Source organism: Chiloscyllium plagiosum, unplaced genomic scaffold (genome assembly GCF_037043375.1).
Source record: "Chiloscyllium plagiosum isolate Xiang-an unplaced genomic scaffold, Cpla_swu_hap1 HiC_scaffold_9, whole genome shotgun sequence".
NCBI lineage: Eukaryota > Metazoa > Chordata > Chondrichthyes > Orectolobiformes > Hemiscylliidae > Chiloscyllium > Chiloscyllium plagiosum.
In genome coordinates this window covers 73,588,949-73,609,014 of record NW_028270147.1, presented here as the reverse complement: position 1 = coordinate 73,609,014, position 20,066 = coordinate 73,588,949, and the positions used below count along the sequence as shown (strand labels likewise).

The 20,066-nt window shown below is 39.8% G+C and overlaps 1 protein-coding gene across 11 annotated transcripts in view; it reads left to right on the top strand.

Moving 5' to 3' along the window:
• Positions 1-20,066, top strand: part of aknad1 (AKNA domain containing 1) — an 87,612-nt gene that overhangs the window by 20,421 nt on the left and 47,125 nt on the right. For 10 of the 11 annotated variants that reach the window (XM_087990801.1, XM_087990798.1, XM_087990797.1 and 7 more), the window contains 5 exons: positions 2,429-2,576; positions 7,903-8,021; positions 11,357-11,416; positions 16,886-17,019; positions 19,461-19,605. In XM_087990801.1, coding sequence (XP_087846927.1) covers positions 2,429-2,576; positions 7,903-8,021; positions 11,357-11,416; positions 16,886-17,019; positions 19,461-19,605 — 606 coding nt within the window. The remainder of the gene's footprint in view (positions 1-2,428; positions 2,577-7,902; positions 8,022-11,356; positions 11,417-16,885; positions 17,020-19,460; positions 19,606-20,066) is intronic. The other variant, XM_087990799.1, reaches the window with a different exon arrangement.

Below are 20,066 nucleotides of genomic sequence, written 5' to 3'. Positions count from 1 at the left end.
GCAGAGTGTATACAGTATATAGTTTACTTAAATGTTTTGGGACCATTTCCAAAGTGAATTTGCTTTATACTAAGAGCATGTGAATATGCCAATCTTAAGCTTTACAGACTAAATGCTAAAATTACAAAACTGGAGTTATAATTTAAAACAAATTTAGCAAAAAAATAGGTTGGAATGTTATGCAAGCAACAGGAACTCCTGCACCAGTTAACAGTTCAGGTGGAAGCCCAGGTTGTTTCTGTAGGGGAGGCATAATGCCTTTTAAGTGCCTTAACTGGCCACCTCTGAGCCTATAACCACAAGATAGAAGTCCTGCCCCCGATCTCCTTAGCTACATACTAACCACTGATAGCACTGGCTGCTGCTGATAATGCTCCAGGTCCCAACTCAGAGATTGTCACTGGATCCCTGGAAGGTTAGTAGAACAGAATGAGGGTTGAGGAAGAATTTTATTGAAGAGGGGACACTGAGGCAAAGTCAAGAGCAGAGAGCTTTCAGTGCTGCTCCATTTCATGATACCAGCAGCCTCAACCAGACATTGAGCATCTGACAGTGAAAGACCATGATGCCATGGACAAACTGAACAGAATTTTTGGGGCAGACTTCAGGATGCATGAGACGGCCATACAAGTTCATTAAATTCATGAACCACCACTAAATTACAGTGCCTCAAAGAAAATTATCTGTCTTTGGACTACAGGCTGTGGTATAAATACAAGCAAAATGTTGCTGACAACTCAGCTCCACAAATATGCCCATCCTTAATGATTGGGAAGTCCAAGCATCTTTAGTCAGAAAAGCCAAGTGGACAATCCATCTTAGGCCTATCCTCAGATCTCCAGCATCAAATACACCACCTTTAAGCAATTAAATTCACTGCCCACAATATTCAGAAACAGCTGAAAGGACTGGAACTAGAAAATCTATGCACCCTGACAACATTTTGGTAACAAAGCTGAAGACTTCTGATTCTGAACTAACCCTTCCTTAGCTACACTGTTGCAGTACAGATACAAGCACAACATCTACTAGCAAAATGAAAACTTGCCCAGATATGTCCTGTTGACAAAATTTAGGTCAAATCCAACCCACCAGCTTCATCAGTCACCTCTCAATCATCAATATGAAAATATAAAGTACTATCAATAATCCTACCATGCAGCAATTATTTGACAGTAACATATTCATTGCCACTCCATTTTTGTTCTGTCAGGCCTATTCAGTGCTGACCTGTTCAGAGCTTGGTTCAATGATGGAAGATAGAGCTAAACCAAAGAGGGAAGTGAGAGTAATTGCCCTTGACATCCAGACATCATTTGATTGAATGTAAGATCAAGGAAACCTAGCAAAACTGGAATTAACGGTAAACATTTCATTGATTGGAGTCATACCTAGCGCAAAAGAAAATTTATTTTGATCAGTCAGTCAGTCATTTAAGCAACAGAACTTCACTGCAGGGTATCCTCAGGCTTGTTCCATGTCCAAATTGATCCATCAAAGACCTTTCCTCCATCATAAGGTCAGAAATAGGGATGTTACTGATGATTTCACAATGATGAGCAACAATTTCAACTCCTCAGACATTGAATCAGTCTTTGTCCAAATTCAACAAGACGTGGACAAGATAATATTCAGGCTTGCTTTGATAAGTGGGAAGTAACATCTCTGCTACACAAGTACTAGGTAACGACCATCTCAAACAATCCAGCCACTTGACAACATACTAGGTGTTACCATTGATCAGAACTGAACTGGACTAGTCATATAAATATTATGACTACAAGAGGAGGTCAGAAATTGACATTCTGCAGTGAATAACTCACTTCCTGATTTCTCAAATTATATCCAGACACAAGTCAGAAGTGTGATGGAATACTTACCACTTGTCTGGATGAGAGCAGTTCTAACAACACTTAAGAAGCTGAACACCATCCAGGACAAAGCCGTCTGCTTGATTGGCACACTATCTAACAGTTTCAACATTCTATCTCCACCACTGATGCAGTGACAACACTGTGTACATGTACAAGATACACTGCAGAAATTCACCAAGACTACTGTAACAGCGTCTTCCAAACCCATAAATTCTACCACCTAGAAGACAAGGACAGCAGATGCATGGGAACACCATCACTTGCAAGTTCCCTTCCAAGCAATACACCATCAGGACCTGGAACTAGGTTGCTATTAATAGGAGGAAATTCTTGAATTCCCTTCCTAACAGCAAAGTGAGTATACCTACACAGATTGTAGTGGTCTAAGCATGGACATTATCTAACTCATCCATGCTGACCATTTGTCAGCATTTGGCCTATGTCACCATAATACATATCATTCAGGCCCCTATAAGATTCCGCCCATTTACTTTTTCTGCAAATACTTTGCTTTGTCAAACACAGACTAATTCTGACTTTGATTCTTTTACTAGGTATCTGAAAACTCTGTTTCAAATCAGAATCAAATGCTTCAGTCTGGACTTTTGTCATCATCCTGTCAAGTAATCAATTCGGCTGGTTCCCAGCAACATGAAACTCAGTCAGGATCTGCTTCCCATTCAATTATATTCTCTCCTTCAGGTAAATCACTAACATTTAGATTATGGATTTGTGTAATATTTATCTTTTAGGACTTGTTCATAGAAAATCTAAATATTTAGTGTATCCAAGAGGAAGTGTGTTAGCAGTGTTTGTGTTCAAGTGGTTATTGGCATTTCAATTACCTTGAATTTTATCTCTTACTGTTTCCAACAAGGCCTATACAATAAATCAGCAATAGATCACAAAGTATATTGAAGTTGTTTAAACTTACTTGAACTTCTCCATCCAGGAAAATTATGTAGTTTAAGTCTGCACTCAAAAGTAGACTGAGAGCATGATTTTTGGTCCTTGTGAGCTGGGAATGGAAGGAGCCTGAAAATTACAGGAGAGCCAGTTGATTTGTTTCCTAACCCCTTTCCCGCCCAGACATTTTGGATGACTTGGTTTTGAGGCCAGGTGTAGCGTACATACCACAGGGCAGTAAAGCAATAAGGTTATTTCAGATTGTTAACCAGAGGTTAGAAACCGAATGGAATTTTTCCCTCTGTTCAATTGCCTGAAGTGTGTAACCATGAGAGACTGGGATACCAGAGCTCCAGACAGGCCTATAAAGTCTGCCTACAAGCCTGAGTACAGGTGCAATCAAAGGCTACTCTGCACTCACCCTACCACAGTCTAGTTCCACCATTCACAAGGGCAGGTTTAATTATGAGTAAGAGTCCAGGCTCTTGATTCCCACTTCCAAAGCAAAAATTAATAGACATACATTTTAGTAAAACAGGGAATGGCCGAATAGACTGGGGCTGTTTTCCCTCGAGCATCGGAGGCTGAGGGGGTGACCTTATAGAGGTTTATAAACTCATGAAAGGCATGGATAAGGTAAATAGACAATACCTTTTCCCTGGGTTGGGGGGAGTCCAGACCTATATGGCATAGGTTTAGGGTGAGAGGGGAGAGATTTAAAAGAAATCTAAGAGGCAGCTTTTTCATGCAAGGGTAGTGCATGTATGGAATGAGCTGTCAGAGGAAGTGGTGGCAGCTAGTACAATTACAACATGTCATAGAGTCATAGAGATGTACAGCATGGAAACAGACCCTTCGGTCCAACCCATCCATGCCGACCAGATATCCCAACCCAATCTGCCAGCACCTGGCCCATAACCCTCCAAACCCTCCTATTCGTATACCCATCCAAATGCCTCTTAAATGTTGCAATTGTACCAGCCTCCATCATTTCCTCTGGCAGCTCATTCCATACACGTACCACCCTCTGTTTGAAAACGTTGCCCCGTGGGTCTCTTTTATATCTTTCCCCTCACACCCTAAACCTATGCCCTCCAGTTCTGGACTCCCTGACTCCAGGGAAATGACTTTGCCTATTTACCCTATCCATACCCCTCATTATTTTGTAAACCTCTATAAGGTTGCCCCTCAGCCTCCGACGCTCCAGAGAAAACAGCCCCAGCCTGTTCAGCATCTCCCTATAGCTCAAATCCTCCAACCCTGGCATCATCCTTGTAAATCTTTTCTTAACCCTTTCAAGTTTCACAACATCTTTCCAATAGGAAGGAGACCAGAATTGCACGCAATATTCCAACAGTGGCCTAATCAAAGTCCTGTACAGCCACAAGATGACTTCCAAACTCCTGTACTCAGTATTCTGACCAGTAAAGGAAAGCATACCAAACGCCTTCTTCACTATCCTATCTACCCGCAACTCCACTTTCTACCTGCACTCCAAGGTCTCTTTGTTCAGCAACACTCCCTAGGACCTTATCATTAAGTGTATAAGTCCTGCTAAGATTTGCTTTCCCAAAATGCAGCACCTTGCATTTATCTAAATCCATCTGCCACTTCTCAGCCCATTGGTCCATCTGGTCAAGATCCTGTTGTAATCTGAGATAACCCTCTTCGCTGTCCACTACACCTCCAATTTTGGTGTCATCTGCAAACTTACTAACTGTACCTCTTATGCTCTCAACCAAATCATTTATATAAATGACAAAAAGTAGAGGACCCAGCACCAATCCTTGTGGCACTCCACTGGTCACAGGCCTCCAGTCTGAAAAACAATCCTCCACCACCACCCTCTGTCTTCTACCTTTGAGCCAGTTTTGTATCTAAATGGCTAGTTCTCCCTGTATTCCGTGAGATCTAACCTTGCTAATCAGTCTCCCATGGGGAACCTTGTCGAACGCCTTACTGAAGTCCATATAGATCACATCTACTGCTCAGCCCTCATCAATCTTTTTTGTTACTTCCTCAAAAAACTCAATCAAGTTTGTGAGACATGATTTCCCACGCACAAAGCCATGTTGACTATCCCTAATCAGTCCTTCCCTTTCCAAATACATGTACATCCTGTCCCTCAGGGTTCCCTCCAACAACTTGCCCACCACCAAAGTCAGGCTCACTGGTCTATAATTCCCTGGCTTGTCCATACCACCCTTCTTAAACAGTGGCACAACGTTAGCCAACCTCCAGTCTTCCAGCGCCTCACCTGTGATTATCGATGATACAAATGTCTCAGCAATAGGCCCAGCAATCACTTCTCTAGCTTCCCACAGAATTCTAGGGTACACCTGATCAGATCCAGGGGATTTATCCACCTTTATCCATTTCAAGACATTTAAAAGTGGCCACCCGAGCGGGATGCAAACCTGGGACCCTCAGATTAAGAGTCTGATGCTCTATCAACTGAGCTAACCGGGCTCACTGTAAAAGACATCTTGAGGGGTATATGAATAGGAAGGGTTTAGAGGAATATGAGACAAGTGTTGGCAAATGGGACTAGATTAATTTAGGATATCTGGTCGGCATGGACAAGTTGGACCAAAGAGTCTGTTTCCATGCTGTATATCTCTATGACTCTATAATGTTTGCACTTGCTACAAGATGTTGAAATTTATATTATTTCTCCTTATATAAACCTTGCATATGATTTAGCAAAGCTTTGGCTGTTGTAAATAGTGAATATAGTATTGTTTATACAATTATTTTATACCCCTTTAGTTCTGTGTCAAAATTAACTATTACAGTTCATACCTAGTTAAGCACTGAAATTTCAAATTGGCTGAATCATTTGCAGTCATTTTTAACTCTTTTTAGCCAGTATCTTGCCTTCTCAAGTGAAAGAATAAATATAAATGTTTCTAAAACTTGGAAACTGAAGTCACAATATGTATCTTAAAGTATTTTTAAAATATTGCTGCCTTATATGTTTTTAATATGAAAAGAAAAACTTGGATTACGTGTTAACGTTGATCATGAAATAAAAATTCTTTTGTTTAGAAGATAGGCTGTTCTCAATATTTTCTAATCAACCTGCTCAGAGATGTTATGACACACCCCTGGAGCAGGGAAGACTTAAAACAGGATCTCCTGGCTCAGAATCAGGGACACAACCAAACATCACATAAATTACAAATGAAAGGAAAATAATATGTTCATAGTCTTGTAATCCTTGAAGATAGGCCCAAAGTAATTCTTAATACTTTAAAACAGGTGACTATAATTTCTGCCCATCCCATTTTTAAATTATTTGTTCTCTTAGTTATTAAATTCCGTCCACTCCAGGCATCTATTACATAGTACTGAAGGGCCTGCCATTCTGATAGTGAGTAAATCACCAAGGCTGGATTGTATCCCAGGCTGTTAAAGAAAGCCATGAAGGAAATAATGGACATATTGAGGATCATTTTCCAATATTGATACAGACAAGATATAGGCAGATTATTGGAAGTGTATGAACATTGTACCATTGTTTAACAAGGGTGCAAAGGATAGGCCAAATTGTTATAGACTGGTCAGCCTGACCTCAGTGGTGGGCAAATTATTAGAATCAATTCTGAGAGACAGGTAAATTGTCGCTTAGAAAGGTATAGATTAATCAGGTGTAGTCAAAATTGTTTTGTTATTGGAATGTGAGGGGATAAAGGGAAATGTGGCAAGTTGGATTCAAAATTGGCTCAGCAACAGAGAACAAAGGGCAATGATCACTGATGTTTTTGTGAATTGAAAGTAGTTTCCACTGGTATTCCACAGGGCTCAGTAATGGGTCTCTTTCTGATTTAGACATAAATGTGGAAGACATTATTGGGAAATTTGCGGATGACACAAAAATTGGCCATGTAGCTGGTAGTGAAGAGGATAGCTGTCAACTCCAGATTTTTTTCAATGGTATTTTTGAGTGGTGGAAATCTGGCAAATCGAATTCAGTCCAGAGAAGTGTGAGGTAATGAATTTGGGGAAGGCAAACAGAGCAAGGGAATACTAAGTACATGGGAAGATATTGAGAGGATTAGAAAAAGTCAGAAACTTGGTGTCCTTGAAGTTGGCAGAACAGGTAGAAAAGGTGGTAAAGAAAGTATATTGAATACTTTCCTTTATTGGATGATGTACAGAATACAAAGCAGGTTGTAATGCCGGAACTCTAAAAAATTCATAAACCGGAATTTTGTGTGCAGTCCTGGTCATCATATTACAGGAAGGGCATAATTGCTCTGGAAAAGTACACAGATTTATAAGAATGTTGCTAGGGTTTAAAAAGTGCAGCTACAGGAAATATTTAATAGATTAGGAATGGTTTTCTTTGAACCGAGAAGGCTGAGGGATGACTTGTGAGATGTCCAACATTAAAAGAGGCTTAGGTAGAGTAAACAAGAAAGGCCTATTTTTCCTAGTGGAGAGGGGTCACTTACCAGAAGCCACAGGATTAAGATGAATATTAGAAGGATTAGAGGGGAAATGAGAAAAACACTTCTTCACCCATAAAATGGTCAATATATTGTTTGTGGTGGAGACAGAAACCCTCAAGTCCTTTAAAAGGTATCTGGATCTGAATCCTGTAAGATTATGGACAAGGTGCTGGAAGAATGGGCAGCTCATTTTATTTCCAGCTAGATGGACTGAATGGCCTCTTTCTGTAGATCAGAAGACTTACAGTGTGGAAACAGGCCCTTCGGCCCAACAAGTGCACACTGACCCTCCGAAGAGCAACCCACCCAGACCCATTCTCCTACATTTACCCCTTCACCTAACACCACGGGCAATTTAGCATGGCCAATTCACCTAACCTGCACATCTTTAGACTGTGGGAGGAAACTGGAGCACCCGGAGGAAACCCACGCAGACGCAGGGAGAATGCGCAAACTCCATACAGACAGTTGCCCGAGGAGGGATTTGAACGCAGGTCTCTGGCGCTGTGAGGCAGCAATGCTAACCACTGTGCCGCCCGGTGTTGCACCTTTCTACAGTTTCTTCTCTTACCTTAAATATTAAATGTGACATTAACAACAATCAGTTTTTTGGGGTTTTTTTTCAAGAATCAGCATACAGTATACTAATTGTCCTATGTCATTTTCAGTTATTTCTGCTGGAACCAAGCCAGATTCATGTCAACCCTTTGCTGAGGTTCACAAGGCAACAGAAGCTGAACAAATGGCTCAGGAGCTAAATGAACACATTGAATATTTTAAACATCAGGTGATTACTTAAGTGAAGCATAACTATGCTAACTATTGTAGCATTCATTGCATGTATAACATTAAAAGAAGCAATAAACATACTGACACAGAGCAAAATTATCCAAATTCCACATAAATTACTTTTTGATATATTAATTGGCATTTTGAGAAAATTAATAACAGACCCCGCATAGCAATAAATAGGTATTTTAAGAACAATGTAGAAACACTGAATCTGTTTTGATTGTGACAAATTAGTATCATTGCTTACGACAGAGGCTACTGAAGAATTACAGTTTTCCAAAATACAGGGTTGTTTATAACACTGATTTATTAATATAAAACAGAACTCTACTTACAATATTTGCAAAATTCTTTGTATGAATTCATGTGAAACAACCTATAGTGACAGCTGATGTAGTATTACAAGACTGGCTAATCTCCAGAGATAACATGTTCCGCCACAGGGAAAGATTGTAAACAGGATCTTGATTGGCATTTTACAGTAGTGGCCATAAAGCAGGGTGCACCAGGAATCTGCTGGGAGACTACAAGTGTTTACCTGATGGACTCCCTATGTGGCAATGGCATCTCACAATGTTCGTAAAAGGCCAATCAGGTCATGAAGTACCTCTTAATTGCTAGCCTAATTTGCATGTTGGCTGTCCAATGAACAGCTGTGCCACTGAGTTTCTTGCCCTTGGGAAAATGCCAAAGTAGCAGGAAGCTATCATGCCTCCCTGCCGATGGGAAAATTCAGCTGTCATTTTCTTCATTGAAAATTGCTTACATTCCCCAGCATCATTCTTGCAATGTCAGAACCAAAAATAATCAAAGTTAAAAATCACACAATACCAAGTTATAGTCCAACAGGTTCAATTGGAAGCACACTAGCTTTCGGAGCGCCTGACAATCACCTGATGAAGGAGCGGCGCTCCGGAAGCTAGTGTGCTTCCAATTAAACCTGTTGGACTATAACCTGATGTCGTGTGATTTTTAACTTTGTACACCCCAATCCAACACCAGCATCTCCAAATCAAAAATAATCAAGAATGTGTTTCAATATATGCCAGTAGGTGGAGCAAAGTAGAAGCTGATGAATAGCTTTCCAATGAGAAAGTTGTACCTTACGTAGGTGAACGTTTGTTTCTTTTTAGTATCACAGCTAATGATGGGTTTGGGGTATTAGGGCAACATATGCTAAAACATCTGTAACCATATTTGCAGTTCCTGAGTAGTTTATGGTATTTAAAGAACAATATGAATTGTTGTTTATGAAAATAAATACTAATTATAAAACAAACACAATAAATGGTTAAGTATACATTTAATTTGATTATTTGTTTTCTGTTCTAATATTTTGAACACAATTATAATTGAGTATCAGAAAGGAAGATTAATAATGCACATTCCCAGAGATTACATTGTGATTATTTTGGATTAAAAGGCCTGAATACTGGTCTACAAAATTATGAGAAGCTTGGGTCAAGTGGATAATCAGAGGCTTTTTCCCAAGGATGGAAAGGTCAACTACAAGAGGGCACAGGTTCAAGGTGAGAGGAATAAAGTTTAGGGGAGAAGTGTGGGGAAAAGTATTCATGCAGAAGGTAATGAGTGCCTGGAGCACACTGCCAGTGAAGGTGGTGGAAGCAGGCACGTTAGCAATGTTTAAGGCATATCTTGGTAGACACGCAAATGGGCGATGAACAGAGGGACAGAAACCGCACATGTGCAATAAGTATTGGGTCTAAGTAAGGAATAGGAATCGGTGCTGGCTTTGTGGGCCACAGGCCTGTTCCTGTGCTGTATTGTGATATATTGTATCATTGTATAAATGTAGGGTGACACACTGACTTCAGGATTCAGTTACATATTTTTTTCCTCAAGAAATTCCATGTAACTAGATCAATACATTTCTAAAATAGTACAGTTGAAATTTTGAAGATTCCATAATATTTTCACATTTACATTGATAATATTTGATTGTTTAATCAGTGGTTTGGGCTTGCCTTAATCTGCCGCTTTTTTTGCTCCAGTTACTATACTTACTTGTTTATTCATTACCATGGCTCCATTTGTCACTGATACCTTCCTGTTATTGTGATATTCAATAGAATAGCTTTTGTAACATACACCTGCTCATAGTTTTTTCTTTCCCTCATCGACCCAATCAACACCAAAGCTTGGTGAGAGTAATATGTTGTCTTTTTGAGTATCTTTGTTCGGTCTAGGTGGATTGAAGTATTACTTTGCAAGGACATGTGAACTGATTCATACTGATAAAGAAAATAAAAAGACATAAACACAAGGAGCACAGGCTGTTTTAAATGAGTTAGTATGTTTAATAGAAAATACATTATTGATAATTCATCTTTGATGAATAGATTTCATCCATAATATAGGTATTCATGTTAACTAATTAAGCAGAAATACTTAAATATATTTCACTTATTATCACAGTGCTGGATTACGTAGCATTTGATTTTAAAGCCTCGGATGCTGCCTGACCTGCTGTGCTTTTCCAGCACCACTCTAATCTTGACTCTAACCTCCACCATCTGCAGCACCCATTTTAAGCACAAAGTACAGAAAGCAAAATTCCAGAATCCAGTAATTAACTATTTAACAAAAACTATAACACTGATAGTTATCAATCAAATGGAACATTTATTTCTTCATGGCAATTTGGTGCTTTGAACAGTAGACTGTCTATTTTATTCAGTACTGTACAGTTCTTTGTTTTAAAATTTTAAAGAATAAATGTAGTTTACAGAATTGCTGTCTGTCTCTATCACCTTTTTCTGCCTTATCTTTGGAGTTGCTAATTACAGTTTATCCTCCAATTTTTTGTGTCAACTATGGGAATTTTAATGCATTCCTTCAAATATCTAAGGTGACATGGCAATTTATTAGGCTATGCTTCACCGTCAGTTAGCTGCAATTAATACTTTTTGATATATTTGACACCTAAAATTTCTCTGTTTCCATATGGTGGAAATGGTCTCACAAACTTTGCAAAAAAAGGGATGTTTTTAATCAACTCAATTGGCAGAAACTGAGTGTGAAAATTTAAAATTACAGAACCATTGTCCTGCAACAAAGAAGTCAATTTCACATTCTAGAATGCAGGTTTTAATATCAGTCAGTAATGATTAGTGATGAACTGTTGTGGTAATGGGTTGGAATTACATCTTTATTATCAGTATCAAGAAATATCAGTAAATTAGTAATATAAAAAGAGTAGCTATTGAATCTGAGGAAGCATATTTTACTACATATGTCTCAAAATATACAGATTGTTGTTTAATGTTTGTTGGATTCATTTAATTATGACAGTGAACATTACCTTTTTAGGTTGAAGACTTTCAGAAGCGCCTTAATTCTGAATCAGTTTCTCTAGAAGATGTACAATGGGTAATATATTTATTAGTAACTTTTCAACATGTCTACATGTAATTCAACATTGAAATAATAACAATTATTTTAATAATTATTTTATAGTACAGAACCAGCATACCGTTGAAAGTCAGGCATGTTTCTGAATCTTTAATTTCAAACAGTTGCAACAATTTATATGATATAAGAAAATGGTGCTGATGGGTTGGCAAATGTACTCTGATAGACTAAGAAAATTTTCCATGGAAAAGGCAACAAGAAACTAAAGAGTCTCCAGGGTCCTGAGTAATTTAAAAGAATGCTTAAGAGTTTTACATATTTCTAATGTTTGCAAAGAATGTGGCCATGCTTATGATCATTTGTTACTTCTAGTAAGCATAAAGAAACTATAATATAAATTTGAGAAATGCATCAAGTCTGACAGCATCTGTGTCAGTTTTGAAGAAGGGTCACTAGTCTTGAAACATTAACTCTATTTTCAGTCCACGGATGGTTCCAGACCTGCTGAGTTTCTCTAGTAGTTAGTGTTTTCATTTGTTTCAGATCTTTAGCATCAGCAATTCTTTGTTTTAATATCACAATATAACCTAATTATCACAAATTGAATGTTCATGTAGAAATTAATGTATTTAGAATTTTTGAGCAAGTGTTGCCCAATCACAAAATCATATTTAACAATAACCATGTTATATTAGGAACAAATTACTGCAGATGCTGGAATCTGTACTGAAAAGCCAAATCCCGAAGATCACAGAAGGCCAGTCAGCATCCATGGAGAGAGAGCAAGCTAACGTTTTGAGTCTAGATGACTCCTCCTAAAAGTTGGAGTGTGGAGGGGACAGCAATTTATGCTATAGTTTGAAGGGGAGGGGGCGGGGGTGGGAGCTGGGGATAGTGGGTGCTGGATGCTGGTGAAGAAAGATGTTGATAGTTCAGAATAAGTGACCAGAGTGTGAGAATGGCAGAACAATGGTGTATCTCCTGCCAGACTTGAAAGATTTTATATTAGGCTTTGCAAGTGCAGGCTGGTTGACACTCCGCATTCCAAAACATTGGTCTTATCAGTACTCTTATAGCTAACTTGCAAACAATAGACTGTATCAAAGGTATCTTGTTCGCTGTAGATTAGATTCCCTACAGTGTGGAAACAGTCCACACTAACCCTCTGAAGAGTAACCCACCCAGGCTCATTTCCCTCTGACTAATGCATCTAACACTATGGGCAATTTAGCATGGTCAATTCACCTGACCTGCACATCTTTGGACTGTGGGAGGAAACCGGAGCACCCAAAGAAACCCACGCAGACACTAGGAGAATGTGCAAACTCCACACAGACAGTCATCTGAGGGTGGAAACGAACCTGGGACCCTGGTGCTGTGAGGCAGCAGTGCTTACGACTGAGCCACCGTGCCGCCCATGTATATCATGCAAACTCATGAATGTGCCAAAAGCCACCACCTTTGAAATTGAAAAGTGCTCAATCCACTTCAGATTATCATGGAAAGGCAAAGTAACTGAAAAACCTGAACAACAGGTTAAGCATAGCTCTGCAGATAAACAAACTGCAGAATCCAAAGCTGGAATCCAAAGTAGACAAATAGGTGGCTGGAAGAACAGAGCAACCTCAGGAGGAGAAGTCAGTGTTTCATATTTAACCCTTCTTCAGGACTGGATGTGAGGGTATGGAGAGCTGCAGATAAATAGGGGGTTGGGTGAGGAGTAGAATTATGACGTAGTGATGGGTGAGCACAAGTCGTGGTCGTGACTAGGTGGACAGAAGGGATGAATCTGGTTGGTAGCTGGAAGGAAGTGTCAGTCCTACCTCGACACCATTCTCTCTGCCTTGGTCCAGGTGCTTCCCACCTACATCCAGGACACAAACCACGGCCTCAACTTCCCTGGCCCTCAATGTTTCATCCTCGTGATGGACCTTATACACATCCATAGCCCACAATGATGGCCTGAAGGCCCTTAGTTTTTTCCACTCTAACATACCCATATAGTTACCCCCACCCTTCTCACTTTCTCCAAATTCAGGAGCTGGCTATTGGCACTCGCATGAGCCCTAGCCACACCTGTCCCTTTGTCGGTTATGCTGAACACTCCCTCTTTAGTGCATACGCCGGTACTGTTCCCTAACTCTTCCACTGTTATATCGATGACTGCCTTGCTGCTGCACCCAGGCTGAACTGGAGCAGTTAATTAAATTAGTTAACAACTTCCACCCTTCCCTCAAATTCACTTGATCTATCTCGGACACCTCCCTCCCCTTTCTTGACCTCTCCATTTCCATCTCCAGTTTACAGACTGACATTTACGATAAACCCAAAGACTCCCATAGCTACCTGGACTACACCTCCTCCCATCCTGTATCCTGTAAAAATTCCATCCTATTTTCCCAACTCCTCTGTCTCTGTTGCATCTGCTCTGATGAGGAGACGTTCCACTCCCAAGCATCCCAGATGTCCTCCTATTTCAAACAATGTCTTTTGCCCCCTTTGTCAACCAGACAGACCTCCATTGCAGCTCCTCCATTCCCTTCTCCAATGCTCTAAACCCCAACCCCCAAATATAAAAAAGATAGGGTCCCCCTTATCTTCACTTTCAATCCCACCAGTTTCCGCATCCAACATATCATCCTCAAACACTTCCACCACTCCAATTAGACCCCACTATCCAGAACATCTTCCCCTCCTGACTCCTGTCTGCCTTTTGCAATGACCCTTCCCTTCACCATTCCTGGTTTGCGCCACACTCCCCACCAATGCCTCCAACCCCCCCACCCCTATCTTCCCCTGTAAAATCTGCAACACCTGCCTGTACACCATTTCCCTCACCACCATCCAGGGCCCCAAACAGTCCTTCCAGGTGAGAAGGAGGTTCACCTGTATCTCCTCCTACCTAGTTGACTGCATCTGGTACTTCCGATTTGATCTTTGCTACATCGGGGACACCCAATGTAGACTAGGTGTCTGTTTCACTGAGCATCTTTGCTGCGCCCAAAATGGCCGGCCTGACTTCCTGATCACTGCCAATTTCAATTCCCCCACCCACTCCCTCTCCAACATGTCCATCTTCAGCCTCTTCCTTTGCCATGGTGAATCAGACCATAAATTAGAGCTAAAACACCTCATCTTCTGCATGGCCATTCCAGAGGACCTAACATTGAATTCTTGAATTTCAAATAACCTTCCCACCTATCCCTGGCTCCCTTTCCAGCCCTGCCTCTTCCCTTCCGTTCCACCTATTGATCCTTCCAGCTAACAATTGGATTCATCCCTCCCATCGACCAACCAGGTCGTACCCATTACCTGTGCTCACTTATCAGTACATCATCATTCTGCTACTCTCTCCACCCCACACCACACCCCACACACCCCCAACACCCTTCTATCTGTAGCTAACCCCTACCCCCACATCCATTCATGAAGAAGGGTTAAACCGGAAACGTTGACGTCTCCACTTCCTGATGCTGCCTGGGTTGCTGTGTTCTTCCAGCCTCCTGTTTGTCTAACAGATTAAGCAAGCCATTTAATGCTGCCTCTATGCAATGATTATGCAAGTGGTATTTCTACTAACAGGATGCTGCTGTCAATCTAAAGTGACATTCTACCTATCACATTATTAAGCAATGTTGTGTATGAACTTCAGTGCCAGTGCAATGCCAGGAGTGTAGGCTATCCATCACTATGACTAGCTGATCTGATCAAAAAGCATATTCCTTTGGTTATTTGTAATAGGCAATGTACAAACCATATTCAACTCGCCTGCAATTTCAAAACCCAAAGTAAAATGTCTGCTGTTAGTATTTTCTAATCGACTTGTTCAGAGATGTTATGGCAGATGATTCTTGAACTCAGGCTCTTGGTTCAGAGGTAGCGACACGGTGGCTCAGTGGTTAGCACTGCTGCTTCACAGCACTAGGGACCCAGGTTTGATTCCTGCCTTGGGTGACTGTCTGTGTGCAGTTTGCACATTCTCCCTGTGTCTGCATGAGTTTCCTCCCACAATGCAAAAATGTGCAGGTTGGGTGAATTGGCCATGCTAAATTGCCCATAGTGTTCAGGGGTTGTAGGTTAGGTGCATTAGTCAGGGATAAAGGTAGAGTAGTGGGGAACAGGTTTGGGTGGGATACTCTTCGGAGGGTCGGTGTGGACTTGTTGGGCCGAAGGACCTGTTTTCACATTGTGGAGATTCTATACACCACTGCTGCATTACGAGAGCCCATAACATGTTTGCTGTTAGGTATTTTCTAATCGATCTGTTCAGAAATGTTTTGATATACTCCTGGGGCAGGTGAGACCTCCTGGCTCAGAGGTAGGTACACTACCACTATGCCATTATAGACCTCCCAAAATTTATGCTGTTAGGAATATTCAGTAATAGGCAGCACCTGCCAAATAGTTCTGAGTGTGCTAAAAAAAACAATTTTATACATTCAGCCAAGCTTGTAACAAGGCTCATTTAGATTTGCGAAAAAAGACATACATTCATGTGCAGTGATCATTGTCTGCCAACAAAGGATATATTCAACCCTTCTAGCTTTTATGAATTACCCTAGTGCTTGGGAGTCTATAGTTCATTATTGCATTCCAAATTGCAACACCTCAAACAATCACTGTCGACTTGCCAACTAATTATAAACTTTTTCTGCTGTAGAATAAATAGTTGGGATTATGTGAAATTTGATATTCTTCCATTTTGTCCTGATAACTGCAGGACAAAACACCTCAGAAACATGTCTCCCTTTACAGCAATAGTATTTTAATCAGCATATGGATATTTGACAGACTGTTTGATAAAGCAAAGTATATTTATAAAAAGTGAAAGGGCGGAATCTTATAGGGGCCTGAATGATATGTACTATGGTGAGATAGGCCAAATGCTGGCAAATGGTCGGCATGGATGAGTTGGATCAAAGGGTCTGTTTCCATTCTGTACAGCTGTATGACTCTATGATACTAAATCAAATGCAAATATATTTTATGCAAATTAAAATGTTATGGTGATATTTATTCCAAGCAATGTACACCAAGTGCATGTACAAAACAGGGCTAAAACATCTAATATACTTAATAGTTTCATTTGATAACGTAGTAAAGAGAAATAAAGAGCTACAAGATTTGAGTTAGAATATTCTTACCAGTTACACACTACAGGTAGTTCTTCTATAACGCGATGATTGTGTTCTTATGCAACCCTGTGTTATAGAAAAATCGCACTTTAGAAACAGCACTTAAAGTGTTGGTGATGTAATCGCGTTACAGCTAACACACATTTTAAAAGTTCATACTTCAGAAAGAGTGTCCCTAATTTGTCAATTGCACTACAACAAATTTGCATTAATGAAATATGTGTTATAGCAGAATGATCTGTATAATTATTGGTAGATATGAGGATGGGAATAAAATAAAATTAACCTAGGGTCATAATCTAAACATAATCTGTCTCAAACCTGCAATTAGTAATTGTGAATTTTCCTTCAGGAATTTAAGAAACTAAGAGATGGCCAAGAGAAACTAGAAAGGAGATACATTGCAACAAAAGATGAGCACCGAAGTTTGCAGCAGCGCCGCTACCTGGACAATAGTATCATTGTTGGGGAGTTTGACCCTGACAGGTATGGTTTGATAAAATGGTATTTGACATTTGTAGTATGATTCACATTTCTGTTCATTAATGGACTAAATACAATTTTGACAAAGTGATGAATTAACATATCAGCATTAAATGCAAGGGAGAACCACTGTCTGGGTGGAGCAGTGTAAGAGAGAGAGAGAGCGAGAGAGACAGAACCTCTAATTGCAAGAGCAGCTCATTATGGATTCTGTCTTTCTCACATATAGAGACAACATTGCTCTGATTATTTATAGGAACATATAAATTAGGAACAAGAGTAGGTTATTTAGACCCAAAGTTTGCTCCACCATTCAGTAAAAATCACAGCTGAAACTGATTGTAACCTCAAATCCGCATTCCCACTTATCCCTGAGAAACTTACACCCCCTTGCTTAACAAGAATCTACCTGTTTCTGTCTCAAAATTATTCAAGAACTCTGCTTCCATAACCCTTTCAAGAAAAGATTTCTAAAGACAATCTTCTTGAGAGGAAAAAATTGTCTCATCTCTATTTTGAGTGGGCAATCCTGATTTTTAATTAGTGGCCCCTCATTCTCAATTCTCCCATAAGAGGAAACATCCTGTCCCCATTTGCCCCGTCAAGGCACCTCAGGATTTTGTTTTCATAAAGTTGCTTCTTCTAAATTCCAGCAAATGGAATTCCAGCCTGTCCAACCTTCCTTCATAAAACAAGCCGCTCCCCCACCCCCATTCCAGGTATTAATCTAGTAAACTTTCTCTGAACTGCCTGTACTGCATTTACAATCTTCCTTAAAAAATGCTCAATACTGTACACAGTACACTAGGCGCAATCTCGCCAGTGCCCTGCATAAATGAAGCATAGCTTCACTACTTTTTCATTCAATTTCCCTTGAGATAAATATAGCACTCTAATTGGCTTTCCTAGTTACTTGCTGTATATGCACATTGCTGTATCTTTGAGATTCATGCACAAGAACACTCAGATCCCTTTCCATGTCAGAGCTCTGCAGTCATTCACCATTAATATGCTTCTTTTATATTCTTCCTATCAAAATTGACCATTTCACATTTTTCCACATTATACTCCATTTGCAAATTCTTTGGCCACACTCTTAATCTATCTATTGTAGCCTCCTTATGTCTTCTCCATAACTTAGTTTCCTACATATCTTGTGTCATTAGAAAATTTAGTGGCCATACCTTTTGTTCTAAAACAAAAACAGAAATTACTGGAAATTCTTAGCGGGTCTGGCAGCATCTGTGGAGAGAAATCAGTGTTAACATTTCGGGTCCAGTGACCTTTCTTCAGAACTGGACCTTTTGAGTTGTCATTTATGTGAATTGTAAACAGTTGAGGCTCTAGCACCAATCTTTGTGACACTCACTTGTTATATCTTGCCAATCTGAGGAAGACCCATTTTGCTTACTCTTTGCTTCCTGTTGACCAGCTAATATTCTAACCATGCCAAAATGCTACTCCCTTTACTATTAGATTTTATTTCCAACTGTAACCTTTGATGTGGCACCTTGTCAAATCAAATTCAATTCAAAGTCAATCCCATGATTGATTTTTCCAGGGTGATTTGGGGCTTTCAGCAGTGATTTAGTCCATGACCACATGTAGTTTGAATGCTTGTTATGACAATACAGTCAGTTTTATCCTCCCTAACCAGGGACAAATGTACACTTATCCACATCCTAGCTGAGGTCAGATGACTAAACCTTGGACTGAACCTGGAACTTTCTGATTTGTAGGGCTCAGTCATTCACCTTCATAACCAAAGAAGCATTGGAAGCATCCCATTAATGTTTTTATTCAAATCTTTCAAATAAGCCATAATAAGTATAAAGTCTACATTTTTGACTTTCCTTCATAGATTTAGTGCATGATAAAAGCATAATTTCAAATTATATTTTTATAAACAAAATAAATCAATATTTCTGTTCTTGACAATTAAACAATTTACTAGAATATTTTCAGAAATTATCCAAAATAGACATTTTGACATTGGAAACAACTTTATATATAGATTCACTCTTTTTAGAGCTATGCATGAACTGATATTTGCATATTAGTCTGTTTTGACAAAGACCTTTCACATTTGAGAAATGGATTCAAATCCAGGCTATTCAAAACTGTAGAAAGTCTCTTTACTTGGAAAAGTTCCTTTGTGAAAACGATGATTCAGGTATAAATTGTGCGGCACAAACCAAGTCAAAGAATGTTTCATGGGAGAAACAGCTCAAGGTTGCAGTTGAGCCTGAAAGTGGGCTGAACGCATATTGTTAGAACAGAGTAGACTCACTTTTTCCTTTGCTCTTTAATAATCCTCCATATGCTGGATATACTTAATGGTAGAATTTGGTGCTAATAGTTGAAAAGTACACCATTCTTCAAAGCTCATTCTTCAATTGATGAGCAGAAAATACAAACTTTTTAAATATATCCTTTTTCTGCAGGGAAATGGATGGAGAAATATTTAGAACAGGAATGCAACTGGAAAACATGAAAGAGAAAATTGATGAATACATTTGTATTCAGGCAAGCCCAAATAATTCTATCATGACTACACCACATTCCACAAATCACTCTCTGTCCTCTGAGGTAAAAACTGCATTATTCAATGTTTTGAGGTTCTATAGTTGGTGTGATAGGCGGTGTTATTTGAACTCACAAACTGGAGATTTTATCAGCTATTTACCTCTCTGGGCTAAGAGGTTTTCAGGGAGGTTCTGGGGAAGAGGGATCAATGAAGATATTGTGGGAAGGTAAGGGCTGAAGTACTTGTTACCTTCCTCTCCCTGCCAGTGGCCGGGAATGCAGTGAAAAGCTTTCTGCCCAGAAATCAAATGAGTCACTTAAAAAAGCCAATTAAGAGCTTCTTCCTGCTGTTAGCGATTACTGTGGTGGTATTTTCATTGCATCATTCGATACCTAGTAAATGTTTGTGTTCTACAAGTGGGCTTAGTGGGGTGGTCCTCCTAACTGGACATTCAGGCCAATGGAGTAGCACCCTTGTGGTAATGGCTTTCCCCTACTTTCATCAACCAATCCCTTCTCCCTCC